Source organism: Coffea arabica, chromosome 10e, assembly GCF_036785885.1.
Source record: "Coffea arabica cultivar ET-39 chromosome 10e, Coffea Arabica ET-39 HiFi, whole genome shotgun sequence".
In the NCBI taxonomy this organism is placed as follows: domain Eukaryota; kingdom Viridiplantae; phylum Streptophyta; class Magnoliopsida; order Gentianales; family Rubiaceae; genus Coffea; species Coffea arabica.
The window spans coordinates 48,272,121-48,291,279 of record NC_092328.1 but is presented as its reverse complement, the minus strand read 5'-3'; the positions used below and the strand labels follow the sequence as shown (position 1 = coordinate 48,291,279).

Here is a 19,159-nt window from a genome sequence, read left to right as displayed (position 1 = left end):
ATCGAGTTATACTTTTTCCGTAATCTGGTAGTTTTTTTGTGCATAATGATATGAATAATGGGGTTATTTTGCTGGTGATGATTGTTGCATCGTCATCAACAACAATAGCACAACAATAAGATTAGTGAGGTAAAGACTTTGATAGGTTTTCTGTACGAAAATTTTAGGTTTCTATTCTATTTCAATTTATGGATAGTGATATCAAAATGGTAATTAGTAGGACAGCAAAATAATAATAAAAAAAGAGTTGCAGGTTTCGGAGTAGTTTTTAAGAGGTCAAGAATTGGGGAGTCACTTTATGAAATGTGGTAAGAATAGAGATGGCAGGTTGACCATGAGGAAGGAGGAAGGAGACATCTTCCTTGATAGGTGTATTTAAATAGTAAAAGGTTACGATGTAGTAGCCATAGTTGAAACGATTTGGCCACAATATGTGGCCTGGTGATCTGGTCAAGAAGAATTTTCCTTTTTTTTTTTTGTTGGTTTTCCTTTTTTTTTTGTTTGTCTTTTCACTTTTTGGCCTTTTCAATGGCTTGTCATTTGGAAAATTATGGAGACTGTTATAGTAATTGTCTATCATTAAGAGAGGTACGTGTAATATTAAAATCCTCAAGGGAGTTCAATGAAATTATCAAAAACTTAAGGGTACGTTTCTGAAATTATCCTTAAATTTTATGAAAGTGTCTACGAATTAAGAATGAAAATACTTAAAATACAAAAAAAAAAAATAGAGATAAAGTAATGATAAATTAAAAAATACACGGGTTTGTTTGGATAGTGAAATTATCCCAAATAATATTTCGTTTGCATCGTAAACACATTTTCTAATTCACTTTTTTATATTTCCAACCACCTTTTTATCTCATATACATTACATCATAAAAATTATTATAGTAATTATTCCAAATAATATTTTAAATGATACTCTATCCAAACAAACACGGATTGGAAGACAGTTATTTTAGAAATTTAACTCACTTTGTTTTATTTCTAACTACTTTTTTATCTCATATACATTACATCATAAAAAATTTTATAATAATTATTTTAAATAATACTCTGTCCAAACAAACACGGATTGGAAGGCAGTCATTCTAGAAATTCAGCGGACTAAACAAACTGCAGTCTGTCCGCATCAGCTCCAGTTTTAACCTAGGCAGGCAGCCAGCTGCCTTCACTCTTCGCTTTTCGGGGGCCTCCGTTTCCTCCCCTCCTACACGGACGCGGCCCCTGAATCCCCGCGCCTTGACTCCATCCTTTTTATCTTTCTTTCTTCCTTCCACTTTCCTGTTTCCTCCTCCCATTTCTCCCACCCCACCCCGTATAAATTCCCAACCCCTCCTCTCTCCTTCAAACCAACTCCAAACCATTTCTTCTCTCAAAGTACATACATGTCCATAGGATCCTGTATCGACATCTTTCACTAATCACTGCTACTTTTTTAGCTGGAAAACCCATCTGAAAATTTTCAAAAATCCTACCTTTCGGTTACAATAGCACTATATACTGTAAATCATGGGTTTGAAAAGTTTCGTCGAGGGTGGCATTGCTAGCATCGTTGCCGGCTGTTCTACGCACCCATTGGACCTTATCAAGGTCCGAATGCAACTTCAGGGCGAACAGCCTGCCCAACAGGTTTTGACTCTTCGTCCAGCTTTGGCCTTCCATCCTTCTCATGCAATCTCTGTTCATAACAATCTCGACGTTCATCCTACGGCGCTCCCGCAAGTCGCTAAATCAGGGCCCATTTCTGTGGGGATCAAGATTATGCAGGCCGAAGGCGTAGCCGCGTTGTTTTCCGGCGTCTCCGCCACTGTCCTCCGCCAGACCTTGTATTCCACCACCAGGATGGGCTTGTACGAGGTTTTCAAGCAAAAATGGTCCGACCCCAGCTCCGGGAAATTCCCGCTCAGCCGGAAAATCGCAGCCGGATTGCTCGCCGGGGGCATTGGAGCCGCCGTGGGAAACCCGGCTGACGTGGCAATGGTCCGTATGCAAGCCGACGGAAGGCTCCCTGTGTCTCAGCGGCGTAATTACAAGGGGGTCCTGGATGCAATTACTAAAATGTCCCGGGAGGAGGGGATCGCCAGCCTGTGGCGCGGCTCATCTCTCACAGTGAACCGAGCCATGATTGTCACTGCATCACAGCTTGCATCCTATGATCAAATCAAGGAAGCCATACTGGATCATGGAGTAATGAATGATGGGCTTGGGACCCATGTCACGGCGAGCTTTGCCGCCGGGTTCGTGGCTGCGGTGGCGTCGAACCCGGTGGATGTGATCAAGACCAGGGTGATGAATATGAAAGTTCAGCCAGGGATGGCACCGCCATATTCGGGTGCAGTAGATTGTGCCCTCAAGACAATTAGGTCCGAGGGGCCAATGGCTCTTTACAAGGGCTTTATTCCCACAATTTCCAGGCAGGGCCCTTTTACTGTGGTTTTGTTTGTCACGCTAGAGCAAGTTAGGAAAATTCTCAAGGATTTCTAAATCTTTGAGGCCAATTTTGTATGATTGACCATTAAGTAACGGTAACAAAATGAGACATTCTTTTGATTGTTTAATGAGAACTGCATTCTTAAATGAACAGAAAAATTTTCTACATTTATTAGATAATCGAAAACAAAAATGGGGTTAATACTAGCCTTTCTGTTTGAGCTCCAAATTGCTACAGGCCTTCTTGTCGGAAAACAAAAAAGGGTTGAAAACAAAAAGAAGGTAGGTTGACATAGGTGCATTTGCGAAAGGAACCGGTTTTTGCGGGTTATTCCAATATATACTGTGTTAATTAACACGTCCGCATGTCTTTACAACAGAAATATGACCAAAGAGAAAAGAGTTAATGACAGGAGACAGAATCAAAACTTTTCCTTTCTGTTTTGTTTTTGCCAGCCAAAGTTCAAGCTCCAATTGACAGCTTGAAAATAGGACAGTATCAGGAGGTTCATTACGCTTCAGCTAGCGAGGAAAATCACGGATTGCATTTGCAGAAATGGAAATTCATTGGGCACCTAAACAAGCAAAAACCAGCTATTATTCAACTTCTCAAACAGTTGGATTCCCATCTTATAGATGGCCAACCTGTACATTAAGGGGTATGGGGAGTGTCTGCTTCCATCAGCAGTTTTCAGAGCATGGGGGCTGAGTATAAGTGTCTCTGATCACAACTTGGTAGTTCAAAGCCCCCAACGTATCCACAATGTAGTCCCTGTAGCGGAATACATGAACCTGAGTGGCAAATTCAAGAAAGAACTTCGTATCATCTAGAATTTATCCTTGGAGTGACCTTTGATCGGCCTTTGTCAACTGGTGGGAAGCTTTCAGATTTTCCTCTGTCCAGGTTTGGATGGGCATCTGGTCTTTTTCCCTGATCTGATTGACCATCAAAATTAGGAAGTGCTTGGTTGTAGCTATCCAATATTTCATTTTTTTCTGATGATTGACCTTCAGAAACTTGTAATTTCTCTGTATTCTGAAGTGACTGACGTGCTTCAGATCCTTTACCTCTCTCAGGAATTTGGACAGGCAGACCAGAACTCCGGCTTTTGTCCATATTCTGGATCTCATTTGCAATTTGAGTGCGTCGTTCCTTTAAGAAGTTGAGTCGGGTTGTTAGTTTTGACAGTGCAGAAGAGGTAGAGTTAGTTCCCTGTCACGAGAAAATGGAGAGTGAGAGATTGTAAACAATCTCATTAATCAATTCATGTATACAGAGAATGTATGCAAGGAAAAGTCTTTATGAAAAGATACTGTGCTTACCTCACTTCTAGAACTGGACTTTCTAGTATTTGTTGAAGCAGGCCTGGCCACCCCTTGTTCAGTAGGGGGTGTATTTGCCAAAATTCCACCAGCGCTCTGATAAAGGACTTGATCTGTTTGCTGGTTCTGAAGTGAACTTTCATTGGTGTAAAAAGGAGATTCTTCGTTCTTATCTTTGTCACTATCTGCCTTATCGGGGCGATTATCGTGCTATACAAGGAGAAATTAAGACCTGTGTTAGCCTCTTGATGTAATCCTTTTACTCAATTATGTTGACAAATTAGGAAACTCAATCCAGGAAAGTTCCAACAATATGTAGTATGGAAGAGAGTACATAAAGAATAGGTAAAAAATTAACTGTCCTAGAGACATAGGGTGATACATTTCAAAACCGGGATGGAACATCAGTCACTAAATCACAGCCAATCCAGAAATCTGAAACGCCTGAGGGAAGTTTATCATAAGCATCGCATAATTTGCTTCATCTCTCTGACTTAAAGTTGTTTTGAACATATGTCAACAAAATTTGTTTTAATTAGCTAGGTGTGAAGGATATTAATCCAGTAATCTGTACAAGAAGTCAGAATGGTAAAAAGGAGATAAATACTAACACTTTTGAAAGTAAAAATTTACCTTTGAAAGATTCAAATCAGAAAATAAAGTCTATGCTTGAAAGCACAAATATGGGAATATATGGACGTAAGAGTGATTGCTAATTATTTGGAAGACATCCTGAGCACCTCAGAGTGCTATGGTAGATTAGTTAAAGAAAAAAAAAGTTCTCGATTTGATACTTTTCCACATACTATGCCATCAGACAAAATAATAATAATTGTCATCAAAATCCAAGCCATCATTACAGTGCACACCTTACTTCTTGTTAACTTTTCATTATTACGTGGAGTAGATGCAGTTTCCACCTTTTTCTGCCTATCCTTCCTGTATGCAAGACAGAGGAGCATGTAAGAGACATAATACAAACAATTACCAGAGCACGCCATTTAATCTTTCTAACAACAAAAGATAGCAGTAGATATTTTCCAATGAGTGGACAGATGTACAAGTACAGGCAGGAATGTTTTGAAATGCTGAGTGGACTGGAATTACACTTCAGCAGAAGGGAGGCAATAGCTTACAGTCATTCCTTTCTCTACAACTCTTTTACACACACACGCACACACACACACACACACACACACTCTCTCTCTCTCTCTCTCTCTCTGTGCAGATTTTAAGGGTTGAAGGTAGGAATTTGTTCCAAGTGGAAAACAAAGAAATCAGAATGCTAATATAAAACTTGACCAACAAGAAGCCTCGTCCTAAACTCATGTAGAACAGAGCTGAAACAATAAGAGAGGAAAGCAACAAAAATACTTACCATTTTGCTTTATTATTTGAACTTGGTTGTTGATTGCCTATATCGAGCTGCAACCTTGAATTTTGTTCACGTTGCTGATTTAATTGCAGTCCAATATCATCAGCCTTCTGTTTCAAACTGATAACATCTGCCTCTGCTTGAGCAATTTCCTGGATCTCAGCCGTCATCTAAGTTACGCCAATAAGTTAATTATTTACTGCATAAGTAAGATCTAATCAATCTCTTTTGAAGTATAATGACCTTTTCATCAATGGTGGATGAGACAGCTAACTGTCTTTGAGATATTCTAAGTCCAGCTTCGAGTGCTGTCCGCAACTCCCTCTCCTTCTGCAACTGCTCCTGTAATCTTGCCACCTGGGAAAAGTGAACTTCATCAAAATCTCCTTTTTCATTTTGGATGTAGCACGTACTAAAAATGTAAATGAAGTGTGGAAGGGGATGTACAAAAATTAGATTCTTCATTTAGAACATACATCTCTCTCAAGAGCAAGACGACGATCATGCAAAGCATTCTTCCGTTTTTCTAAACTTGCTTGCAAATGTGCATTCTCTTTAGCCTATTGTGACAAAAAAAATGATCAGTTATAAACAATTGGCAATATATTTCAAATGATACTTGATAGAGCATATGAATAAAGAAAAATAGAACCTCTTCTGCAATTCTAGTTTGCAATTCAGCTTTGGCAGCCTCTAGTCTCTGGATTTCAGGCCTAATCAGAATCCAAGTTTTAGTGATTCGAAGAGGTTTTGATTGTCAAACACATTCTAGAGAGACTGCAAACAACCAATAAACCTAATAGATGATATCAATGTATTGCAGTGACTTCCATTGAACAAGCATATAGAGCATCAAAGAAGAAAGTATCATGCTATCGAAACAATCTAGAGATTTCAATGTTCACATTAAAAGATATCTGCCAATTCTGTTCCAAAATAACATGAACGTGTAGATGTATTTGTGACCTAATTTTGAGATAACACAAATCTGTTTGTGACCTAATATTGAGATAACACAAATAAGTCACTTACTCATCTTCAAGCGTAAGATCAATAGATTCCATAGAGAGGTTCTTCCTTCCCTGGACCCAAAGACATGAGACAGGATCCAGTTATAGTGACGTGAAGAAAAATAATAAACTGGCATAAGAGAAAAAAAGTTGACAAGAGACGTTGAGAATGAAAAGGTTGTTGTAATAAGAATGCAAACAGCATAACTTCACACAACTTTAACCAATTGGGAAAAAAGAAGGCGGCACCATGTCAAATCTGTTTCATGAATTAACTTTATACTATACTCACAGGAGTACGGCCCCAATTAGCAGGCCGACGGACACTCTGAGCTTGCCCTATTGAAGATCTCAAGGACGACTTGTTAACATTGGATGTTTCATCAGGATCAGCTACCAATAGACCACCATCAGGGTCATCATCTTTAACTTTAGAATCATCATTACTCCCCCCCGGAATTTCCTGGCTAACATTGATGCTTTCCTGTTGAAACCCTGAAGCTTTAGGCAATCTTGGTGATGTTTTATTCAACTCATGAACATCTTCCACTTCAGGAATATTGAAACCTGAGTTTGAACACTCTGACTCCTGCAGCATCATTTCAATTAGCATTAGTACGACATAGATATTTTTCCTTTAAAAATGGAGAGGATAGAGTAACAGAGAATCGTGTATGCAAAGATGTACATGTCAGCATTCTTGAGCACCTCCATAAAAAATAAACTAAAGCAGAGCATAAATGAATGGTCAAATAACAAAGTGTGTCCTAGCATCCGAGAAAATTAAACAAAATTGATAAGCATTAACCCTGATTTTCACTTTTGTGGTGGGTCATGAATAGAGTAACAGTGGATTGACAATAACTCACACTTCAATTATGTGTCAATGTGATATTATATTCACGAGCAACCTCAAAAATTTACAAATAAATTGATGAGAAATATAGAATAAATTAATATACAGGACTCCAGGACCAAGACAAAGACATCATTATATAGTTCAGTCATATGGATGCTCAGTTTCAATAACAGCAGAACTCACTTTATTTATTTCTTCTGTTCCATCGATCTCAGTACTTGTTGTATCGGATGCATGATCACTATCATCATCTGCATCTGCATCAGAGCCCTCTGTCGTATAATCATCTTCGTCTTCATAGGTTTCATCATCATCAGTGAGTTCATCAGTCTCAGTTCCACTCTCTTCTGAATCTGTGTATGGTTCAGGTGATACAGGACCTTCCTGTAAAATTTCTCATATAGTTAGTTAGATTGAGCAGAACCAAAAGGACAGTTAACTTTAAACAATCAATGAATTAGACAAAAAGAACAATGATCTTAAGTTTCCAATGACCAACATCACATCCAATATCTAACTTACTGTTCCAGTGAACTTATTAATCTAAATTTTTGTAGACTATAAGCTAAGGATGGTTTATGAGCTTGGCAAGAAATAAAGTTCAACTTATCTTGCAGTATGAATAAAAAAGCTCATAAAGACTTCTTAAACCACTGCAATCTTTTCATAAGCTCATAAAGACACCTTAAAATACTGCAGCAATAAGTCATACTATTATCAAATCCAAACTTATATGTGAGCTCTCACAATTGCGGTATCAATGTCCCACATGTCAGTCTCAAACACAAGGAGAAAGAGTAAAAACATCAAGTAGATAGAAGAGAGTATATATGACAACAAATACGGGTTATTGATATTTAATGAGCTGATGAATGTGGAAATCTCGAACAAGCTCGCTGCTGAGAAATCATCTGGCAGCAAACCAACTACAAAATCTGTTTCCAAGATCCCCAGAATTGAGAAAATGTATAAACAGTATTCCCAATTCTTGACTGGCGAGGGGGAGGGGACACCGAACGCCTCTGCCCTTCCATCCCTTGGATAGAGAAGGCGGGCGAAACTTCTGGTTTTTTCATGTTGTCGAAGGGTTGAACAATGTTTTATCGTGTTATCAAAGATTTGAACAACACAAAGAGATGGCGATTGCCTGATCAAATTTGAAGAACAAGAGATTCAATGATGCTAGAAGGGACATAGTGAGCAGCAGACATGGACCAGAAGATAGGGTAAATCACCTAATAGAGAAGAAAGGACATATTCCGCCAAAGACAGTAAATTGAAATGTGGCTGCAGTTGATAACCTACCTATTGCAATATTCTTCTTTTGTTTATAGCAATGGATGTCAAAAATGCATCGATGCATCAGATACTATATAAAAAAATAGAAGTAAATACCTGTGACATGAAGTTACTACTTCAGTTTCTACAACTTCATCTAGAAACCTTAAGAATATATATCCTGCTACTCTCAGTGGCTTCAAGATGGAAAAATCCTTACTTTTCCAGGTGATTTGTGTCCAAATCATGAAAAATTTCAAAAGGCAGGGCCCAGTATCATGGCCTTTGCAACTCAACAAAAAATATCAGGCAAGCTAGGGCAAAAAAATAAAATGATGTGAAATTCACACAAAAAAAAATCACATTCTCCAGTACAGAATTGACAAAAGGGATTTAAATGAGCGGTCTAATTTTCTGAAGAATCAATTAAGTGACCATTGAAAAAAAAAAAGAAAAAAGAGGTAGACTATACCAAAGATCATTAAGAAGGAAATGACAGTCCGAAACAATTTAAACTTTGTGATGTTGTTCCACAAGAATTCTAATAAGCTCGAATGACTATGAGATACTTCACACCACTTTATTCATGGTCGGCAGTAATGACATTAGAAAATAGAAATAAATGATAACAACCAAAGAAGCATACCCCAAATAAGTTATTGTACTCCTCAAGCAAAATGATAACGATGGCTTGAGCATGGTTTGCTGCAGCGGCAGCCTGCAGAAGTTGAACAGAACCATCACCACCCATGTCAAAGTTATGTTCAAGTTCACAATCACCAGCCAAAAGGGGACGCAGCAGCAAAGGTGCCATGCATGCTGCCACAGCTGAAATGCTCATTCGGTTCTCAGCCTTGTGAGAAGCCACAGTCTGCATCATCATAAGAATTCTGAGACAGAAAAGAAAAAGATTAGATGCACAATATTTTGTTAGAATCTCAGTAGACATTTAGAAATGCATATCCATGATAAATGGTGAATTGAGGTTTAATAAGAAATGGATAAATAGTTCCCATTCCCAATGGCTATAATAACTGAAAATCCTTATCCTATATTTATGAGTCTAGATCACATGACCTGACAGACATCGGAGGTAGACAGCTCCTTACGATTTTTACTCAGCTTTGGATCAACCAGCTCTTCTTTACACACTTCATTTATCTTTCTTTCCCCCATAAAATCATTTCTCTCTTTCATGTATAAAAAATAAGCTAATTTTGCATAACATGATCCCCAAAAATGAGAGAGAGAGAGAGAGAGAGAGAGAGAGAGAGAGAGAGAGAGAGAGATTGCCACAAATAATGCCTGCAGAATATTTCCCATAATTTTTAACAGTGTGGGGCTTGGGAGGACAGAGGGAAAAATAACTATAAAGCAGACTATGGAACAGGGCTTAAATAAAAAGTTAAGAAGCAACCTAAACAATAACTAGGTTCAAAAGACTTACTCAGACAACCACATGGAAATAAGTCAACTAATCATGGATTTTGGAAGTCTTTTGATAGTCACCATGACTGATGGCATTAACATACTGTCAGGCTGATGAATATAACATACTGTCAATTATAAACAGATATGAATTTATAGTGTTCAAATTTTGCTTTCCAATTCACAACGCGCCAACTGTGGGAATACTAGCACAAGATATATATCATGGCAAACATGTAGCAGATCCACCTTCTTGTTTTTGTCATTGCAGACTTAAAAGAGAAAATACTAACGTTAAAGTACAAAACTACATGCCTGAAATATACTAAGATTCCCCTTTCTATTATGAGAACTGCACCCAAAATATCCTAAACCATAAACTTGGATTTCCTTTTCTAATATTAAACGCACCAGAAAGAGCATAAGATTTTACCAGAGAAATAAAGCAATTGTTAAGGCAAATAAAGTCCAAACAAAGTATTTCCAGGCCAAACCACTTCCGGTGAACCTTATTTATGAAGTTATAATCCCAGTTAACCAATTGCCAACTTTAAGGAAGTTGATGCATTGCTAATACAAGTGCTACAGAAAAAATGAAGTTTCTCAAGGCTGAAATATAAATCACAAATTATCAAATACTTGACTGATTAAAAAAGTGAGGCAAACAGTCGCATATATCCTGGAATAGCTTCTGTTCCAGCACGTTATAACATCATCAAAATAGCAGCTACCTTTGCAATAAGCGCCGATTTGGCTCCGGGAATGTCTCACATATGGCTGTGCGCATTGCAGTGACTCTCATGCTGCGCTCAGTTCCTGAAGGAATAAACAATGTTGACATTCATAAGTGATCCAGCAACTAATTGACAGACTAGAAACCCTTGAAAGCCATTAAACTAAAAGCATTACGAAGGATGAATTAGATATAATATATCCATTGTAATTTTATAGGTTAATGTAATAACATAATCCAGAAATTTACAGTGTTTGTCTGTCCATCTTTCATTTTCTTAATGTTTGATGTGCAAAAGTGTCCAACCGTTCAAATTTTCTATTTGCTAGAAATTTGATCAAGAAAAAGGTATTATCCATCATTCATATACTTGAAATAACGAAATAAAGGGAAGACATAATTCAATCAATAGATGAAAGACCATTCACTGTAAGTTGATGTAATATGTAAGGAAAAGCATGGGTCATTTGAGATGAGAACTAAACCAGCTAGAATGGATCATGAGCACATGATGCAATTATCAGAGTTTGCAAAATTTAATAATACACTATCCTAATTATGAATATGTTGCCCTTTCCCCTTCACAGTAGATGTTCATAAGTATATGTTAGCAAGAAGAGAAACAGATAAAAGGCGAAACTACTTACGATACGCTTCTAACAGGGCATTACAGCAAGATGCAGGAACTGGAGAAGATGGTAGCTCCCGGAGAATGTACTGGAGAAGTCCATAGAGAAACAGTCAGTAGCTGAGTATGCCTACGAACATGTAATCCACAATTTTTCTTTTTTTGTTTATTTTGTAACTGAAGGAGATACCTTGACACAGTCTGCTATAACATGTGCATCTTCCTCTGAAGAAAACTCACTTTTCCCTGGAATAAGAAGTACAAACTAGGTGTATTCACTTAGTTATCTTGAATATATTGCATCAACTACAATGCTTATCTAATGTAAGAAAAGTAATTGAATCAATGGCTTAATGATAATCTCATTATGGCTACGTAACTCATCTGTATAGCTTCTTTGTAAATCATTTGAAAGCAGAAAATGAAAGGGATACAGGTCTTGGCGTGGAATTATGACAAGAAAAGCCATTCACTAATTACCGCCTCGATTTGCCCTAATATCTTGGCGCTGCCTAACTCCATGGTAAGTTATGAGTACATACGGCAGGTCCAAAGTTCAGATACAAGTTAAAAAGTAGAAAGTATCAGTTATTTACGTTTATATGGAAAACAGTCTTCTAATTTGAACCAAGGCATCCGATAATCTTATGAATACCCCAATCCACATATTGTTTCACTAGCTTTCTTACAAAAAGACTAAAGACAATATAGTTCTACATATGCAAATATCGAGTTAATAAAAAAAAAGCTGTGACTAATGCAGATACAAATCATCAAAAGCACTGCACAAAGCTTACAAACCATGTTCATATTCGCGAATTCGGCGTTCAACATCATCAACATCTGCAGCTTGTCGTAAAATGCCTTCAACTCTAACTCCTGGAAGAGAATTGTCAAATAAACAGTGCTCGATTATCCATCAAACATGCACTTCTTCCAAAAACGAAGCATATGAGACAAGTAGGCTATCAAGACAAAGTCCTCAACTAGTAGGGGGTTCCAAATAGTTTGTGGACATGAAATGGAATATTACCATGTTCCATAAAGAGACCTTACCATGATCCTCCAGAAACCTCAAGGCTTTCTCCAAGAAAGATGGAGTTCCATCTATATCTTCCAAAGCAAGTAATATTGGTCGCCCAATGACCAAAGATTTGACTGGTTGTCTATCCTTCGCTGTAGATGGGACAGGAAATACAGTCCTCATGTATATCCATGACAGAGATATCTAAACTAGGAAAACTACTATCATCCAAGAATCCAACAGAAATCTTGTAACAACATCCTAAAATATCATAAAAAATTAATCTTCTATACACTGATAGTATATACACCTTTGCCAATGGATGCGTGACAATTCAACTGAATTTAAATTTGAAATCCAAATTTTGCATATGTGTCATTTATCCAACCGTGATAGTGTATCCACTGTCAGTACATAAGAATTATCATAAATACTTTCACTGTGTACCACAATAATTTTAGTGGAGCACTAGCCACCGGGTAGATTAATCTCTGCAATACATTAAAAGTTTTTACATAAAATTGTTGAAAGAAAATTACAACAAAATTATGCAAAATGCATGCAAGAAATGCCAAATCAGAAAGACTAATTTGTTTCAAGGGATTAATTAAAGAATGACAAATACTTACTTCTAATTATATGTTCTTGAGAAATGTAAAAGAAAACAGATATAAATGTTGTTAGTTAATGATTCTCATGCTACAATGCGCGTTTATTTCATTCACTTTTAACAACCACAAAAAAGTCAGTGGCCAATGGTGAAAATCTGCATTCTTCGTGACCTTACGGAAATGGAAACAATTTTTTTGTGAAAAAGAAGCTTCAACTACTAAAGAAAAATTGCAAAGAATAGCCATGGGAATTCACATAGTTTTGAAGAAATGTGCAGAAGCATAAAGACAAGACAGTTAAGCCGGGGACAACTTATCTAAATGACAGGAAACTTACCTTGTTCTGAAGAGGCATCAGCAATATTGCCCTGATCATTCCTGAATATACCATTTTGTCCCATAACAAGAGCAGCATTTGGAGCATTTGCCAAAGCTTCTTCAAGCGCAGCCTTCCACTCAAAGAGATCCTCTGATGTCTCTGCCTGTGGTACAAAGAGATCTCAGAAGGTGACCACTAAAATAGATCCAGATGACTACTTTATTGCACACCTAAAATGCCAATTCTTGTGTCACATTTAAGGAAACAAAAAAGAACTTGGGCCATAAAAGGTAGGTTCACATTTGTCTAAATCATGATACTCATATAGTGGATATATTTTCTCCGCCACAGTTAGGTCCTTTCCAACACCCTACTGTATTCTTCATTAAAATCTGTTGATGTTCTCCCAAGTTTCTATTCCATACATACATAATACGTGAACATGCACACACATGCATTATCATGTGTTTGTGGGTTAGTGAGATTGGGAGTTTTTTCCTTATAAAAGGTTTTGGTCAGCTCAGCAATAAATTCAGTTGAAATGAGCACCATGTAAAAGCTGCTTCAGTTCAAGGGAGTACCATGAAAATTCAAGGGACCACAGTTCTGATACCACAAGTAATACAAGAAGAATGAACCTCCAAGCACTCTCAAGTTGGTGGGAATTGAAGCCTTAATCTTAGAAAACCATACAGGATTAAAGATATCAACTCCACCATCCATTTTAGACATTGTAACGTGATCTTGGAGAATTTGGCGGATAAACCTTTCTATACATGAATGTCACAGGACAGAGGACAAAAACACTTTACAGCTCAACTACAACAGTTTCTATTTGCTCACTGGATGACCCCTGATCCCATCATGAACTGTTGCATGTTTGATGACAATATAAAGATCTTCTCCACATTAAATGCTGTAGACCATTAAAGTTAAATGTGGAACTGATGATTATAGAATTTAGAACTTAGTATCAGATCTCTACCAGGAATTGTACCTACAGTTTGTTGACTGCAGGATCAAAGTGCCTGCGATTTGTGGCAAAATTGTTGCAAAAGGAACAAGAAATGAAGAATTTACAACTTAAAGAAAAATGGGAAGCTTGAGGCACTAAACATAGAATTGGGTCATGTTACATCCTTGAAACACATATCGCACATAGAGTAAACTACATTCTTAAATGTGTTCAAATATAAAAGGTACATAAAAAAGTTAAAAGAGATAAAGACCAGTTTTCAGAACATTTTCTGTAGATGATTTTATTCCTAGATATAAGCCTACTACTTCCCACTTCAGTGAAATGATTATCCAACATTGAAGGCATAAAATTTTTTAACTAGCACAAGGATCTTTGCAGGCAATAAATACTACTTCATACTACTTTATTGCATCAGAAGCAGTTTTAATTCAGATTTTAGACCAAATGAGATAAAATGGGTAAAGAAGAATTTGAAGAGGAGGATTTAATGCAAAGAAGTACTACAAATTTTACATACCAACATGACAAAAGATGAACCTTGGAATGGGACGCATTTGTCTCTGTGTCAGAGAGAGAAGAGAGGATGGTACCTTTAGAGTAAAAGCTCGTCCATCTCGTCCATCTCGACCATCAGGAAATAGAACCGTCAAGAGTTTTTTATCCTCTTTGACAACCACACTAGACATTACATCAACATAATGAGCAGCATCAGTAAAAAATCTTAAGCTATAATAGCAACCGTGGGAAGAACTGCAAGAAATACATAGAAATGAAGAACAATGCTTAAAACAAGCCAACCTGCCTGAACTGTTGAGATCTATACCACCAAGGGTTAGATTCACTTCAGCCCCCTTTTGAGGAACTGCATTCTGAAATATAAAAACAATCTTCAATTTAGCGTGTCTCTATTTTGATAAAAATTAAAGCAACTTTAGCAAGCCTTTGATATCTCTACAAGATTATTAATTTTATTCAATAAAGACAAGCTTAATCTAAAGTTTATCCTACATTCAAGCACTTAAGAAGATGATTGTCTCGCATATGCAATTCTAACATGAACAATTCCACCTGGGTGTAGGTTTGAGTTAGCAAAATTACACTTACATCAAATGAATACATTCAGCATGTTGGAAGCACCATTCAGACAATGGTAGTGTGCAAGACTTGGAAGGAGCCTAGTCCCAACATGTAGAATAGATGTTTCCCTTTGCATCAAATATTTTACAGATTTTATTAAAAAAAGAAAAAGAAAACTTTTTATTGTTACATCAAGGAGAATGAATCAAGTTCCAGATTTCATGCTATATGTGGGAAAATGTGTTAATTACTTTACACATTACACATTACACATTTCTACTCAGAAGACAAAGACATGAGTATCGTAAGTAAAATGACAAGAAAAGAGGAGCCCCTATAGATTGTCATTCTGTAAACGAGGTGATTTCAAATCATAATACCAGAATTTCATCATAATATTCTACAATGAACAGCATGCACTAGGTCATCTAGCAACATTTCCGTGTAATATATGTACAATGTAAGGCAGACATCAGCCCTTACTGAGTATTCCAAATAGAGCTAAGAAAATGACCTTCTGATGAGAACTAAAGCAGAAATACTTAGTCATTCAAAAACATAAAAAGAGTTATAATTTGTATTACATTCAAGAAGAAGGAATGCTGAAGTGATAGTAATATACTAATGTAGAAAATTATAGCAGAAGCTCTCAGATCTCTGGATGCAGGGCAAGATATCCAAACTCACAGGATCACTTCTGTAGAAGACCAACGATGTACGCGTTAAGATAAACCATCTCTTCTTCCATGATGTCCATCCAATTCCTGCATGTAATCCAACAACTTCAAAATGAAAATTCATGCAAATTCATGTCATTAAGGCATGAAAAAGTGCTTCTGAAAACAAGCTACAATATGGCATCTCCAAGACTCTTTGAAGATGAAAGATTACAATTGCAATACACAATCGTGATGAATCTATGCTTCAGAGATGAATGTAGAATTAACCATCTTTATGTAAGCCTAGGCCACCAATCAGAGTAATTCATTCATTGATGTCCCTGAAATATCCTTCAAGTACAAGTGTGATTCGTAAAGGAGGTGAAAACAATAAATGGGAGCATGGACAGCTAGACACACCAAAATTCACCTAGAGATACTTCAATCCGGCAAAACTTGATGTGGTTGGCATGGACATGCTATACTTGGTCAAACAAACCAAAGAAAGAGTTACTTAATTGGGTCTCACGGAAGGACAAAATAAAAAATTTAAGCACCAACAAGGTCATTGCACCATGACTCATGAGATTGACATGCTGATACGCTAACTAAAACCAAATATCTAGAACTTTGCTGGAGGATCCTACCACTAGTTGAAATTTTGTTCATTCACACTGCTATACCCTTGTCTTTTATCATCTCTTACAATTATCAGGTTTCATGTACGATTCACTATAGACTCAATTTCACCCCTTCAATGACACTTCTCATCCAACCAAAATCTTTGTGTCTGTGTTGCTGGTCATAGCAAATTCTGCATTCCTCCGCTGCTTCTTTGAAAAAATGAAAAAGGACATTCTTGTTCTTCATACACAATTATCATGGGTATGCAGTTCTGGAGAAACAATCTTAGATACAGGCTTAAACAGATAAACTAAACAATACTAGCTTCTTAGGCTTGGCAAAGATAAACTGCACAGATAGTTTCTGGATCTACTGTCTCAGAAAATTTACATGATTGATGACCTCATATGGAACAGAGGTTTCCACCATGCTGAGATCCATAACAACTGCTTAAAATGTGGATTGATGTTCTTTCAATTAGAACTTGATAAATAAAAAATTTTAAAAAGGTTATATTTTAAGATCCGACTGCTCAGTTTTCGCTAGCTCCAATTTTGAACAGTATAAATTCTTAAGAAATAAAATAAAAAAGTCCCATAAGTAGTCTTTTCCTCTAACAAGATAGAAAGAGGCTGAGCAGTAAATTTATTAAAGAGGACAACACATTGATGAAATTGCAACGGAAAAAAGGAGAGAACTTTGATAAGATCGTACTTTCAAACCCACTAATAAATGAAGGAGAACCATAGTACCTTTTGATGATAGAAAAAGAGGACCACTTTTGTAAACCTGCAATCAACATTGAGTAGTTTATATCAAATATCCTCTCAAATCAGCTCTATAAATACCAAAGCAAGCCACCAATACAGGCATATAAGGAAATCCCATTCAGCTGACAAACCTTAATTTTCATTACATTCTCAAATCGCCTAAGAGTAAAATAATCACAAAACATAGGTGTGTGTGTGTGTAATAATGAAAAAGTATCGGTGTGTATATAGCAGTAATATTATCAAATTTCTGAGCTCCAAGACGTAGAAAAACACTCAGCAAGTCCAAATGCTTTGTACGATCCAAATAGCCAGAACTTCTCTGGGCCATCAATTTGTATGCATAGTTTTGCTCATAGCCAGAAATCTATTCTACCTAAACCATGCTTGCAAACAAGCATGCAACCCCAAAACTAATCACGATCAAAAATCACAATACTAGTGATATACTCATTACATTTTCTTTCTATACTTTATTCAAACTTTTCTAAGCTAATTGTTGGCGATGTCATCCCTAATAATAAGTGCAACTAAACATTGATTAACCTCGCAAGCCCAAAAGAACATTTATTAGTATTTGTTGGGTAGAGAAAAAAAGAAAGAAAAAGATAAACTTTGACAGAATATAAAGGAAATCATCCAAACGATTTGCAGCAGTAACATCAAAAGAAAGAAAGAGATCTGAATACACCTTAAAAGCATGGGAGCATGACCTCGGATCATAAAAAAAACAAAATGTGCGAATTTACAAATGTAGGGAAACACATAAAAATGATTTACCTTGCTATTACCGCGAGAAATCAGACTATCATTGGACCCCTGCGGTGAAGGTGAAGGCGGAGGTGGTGCAGCAGCTACAGCATTATTACCACCTTCCCCCTGAAACAACACCATCCAACCAATATTTCATTCACAAAATATTTCCTCAATAACAAAAATAAATTTTTAAAAAAGAATCCATAATGCAGTACAAAATCACAACGATCAAGCTGACATTTGATGATCCCCATGACGGATTCCTACCTGAGGAGCTTCCGTATTCCGATTAGTCATTGCCTGATCTTCAAATTCTTCTTACATTATCTCAAATATGCAAACAACCTGCATCTGAAGCATTCGCAGATGACATTCATCATCAGCAGATTGAGAAATTAGGGTAAGATTTGAAGATATGGATCAGAGTAAATGTAGCTTATTAGATAATGCCACACACAAATGACATACCTTTTGTTTGTATTTTTTTTTTTCCCTTCTCTTTATCTATCTTCTTTCACAAAGTTTATAATAACACTGACAAAATTATCAGTGCAAAATCAATCCCAAAATTAGTTCTACAATTAACAATGAGAGGAAAAAAAAACTGAAAATGTGGGGAAAAAAGACTTCTTTTTCTTTTCTTTTGGGTTTTATTATGGAAAGAAACGAAATGGAGGAAATATTGGGATAACGGAAACCCGAAGGAGAAGCAAAGGCAAACGTATAAGCATTGTTTCTTTTGTATGCTGAGATTTTCCAAATTGAGCGGAAAAATAGAGAGAGGGAGGGAGAAGGAAAGGAATTTGGGCTATGGGGCCATTTGCCCATTGGTCCCCTATCTCTTTGTTTCTTTACTTTCTTCAACCGTAGCGTACATGTTGGAGGGAAAATATATACATATACATATATATATGTATATATATATCTGTTTCTCCGTAATTTCATCGATCGTGACACTGATTGAGAAACCGTTGTGATTTGGGGTTTTTGTCTCAACCATGCTGCTATTTGCCACTCTTTTAGTCTTTATCAAGCAAAAAACTAGGTGTATCCAACTGACCATCAACGTCAACAATTACATCTGCTAATTGAGGTTGAAAAGACGAACTAAATTATTCGATACTCATTGCTCGTTAAATTTGATTCATTGATGAGTGTTGGTTTCAAACTTGATTCTTCAACTGATCAAGCCAATCTTGAATACTAATCGGTTTATACTTGATTAACTTCTAGGGCTGATTGGAATTTGAATCGATTGGCATACAATTTA

At 36.7% G+C, this 19,159-nt stretch overlaps 2 protein-coding genes across 3 annotated transcripts; one reads left to right on the top strand and one right to left on the bottom strand.

Moving 5' to 3' along the window:
• The first annotated feature begins 1,173 nt into the window (after positions 1-1,173).
• LOC113712506 (mitochondrial uncoupling protein 4-like) lies at positions 1,174-2,564 on the top strand. The gene has a single exon (XM_027235973.2). The coding sequence runs from the start codon at positions 1,516-1,518 to the stop codon at positions 2,488-2,490; it is 975 nt and encodes a 324-aa protein (XP_027091774.2). The 5' UTR covers positions 1,174-1,515; the 3' UTR covers positions 2,491-2,564.
• A 291-nt stretch (positions 2,565-2,855) lies between these two features.
• Positions 2,856-18,895, bottom strand: LOC113711608 (rho GTPase-activating protein REN1-like). Of its 2 annotated transcripts, none has more exons than XM_072067584.1 (24): positions 18,358-18,895; positions 18,157-18,240; positions 17,914-18,012; positions 17,116-17,152; positions 15,768-15,844; positions 14,802-14,872; positions 14,594-14,681; positions 13,043-13,187; positions 12,127-12,246; positions 11,872-11,949; positions 11,261-11,316; positions 11,090-11,159; positions 10,441-10,525; positions 8,928-9,171; positions 7,187-7,387; positions 6,437-6,733; positions 6,167-6,216; positions 5,787-5,847; positions 5,611-5,694; positions 5,378-5,491; positions 5,138-5,304; positions 4,629-4,698; positions 3,760-3,969; positions 2,856-3,649 (listed from the first exon to the last, which is right to left on the bottom strand). In XM_072067584.1, the coding sequence occupies exons 2-24, from the start codon at positions 18,184-18,186 to the stop codon at positions 3,260-3,262; spliced, it is 2,844 nt and encodes a 947-aa protein (XP_071923685.1). In that variant the 5' UTR covers positions 18,187-18,240; positions 18,358-18,895; the 3' UTR covers positions 2,856-3,259. The 2 variants fall into 2 exon arrangements, with proteins under 2 accessions (XP_071923685.1, XP_071923686.1); XM_072067585.1 differs by having other exon boundaries at positions 18,157-18,234.
• Positions 18,896-19,159: the final 264 nt, after the last annotated feature.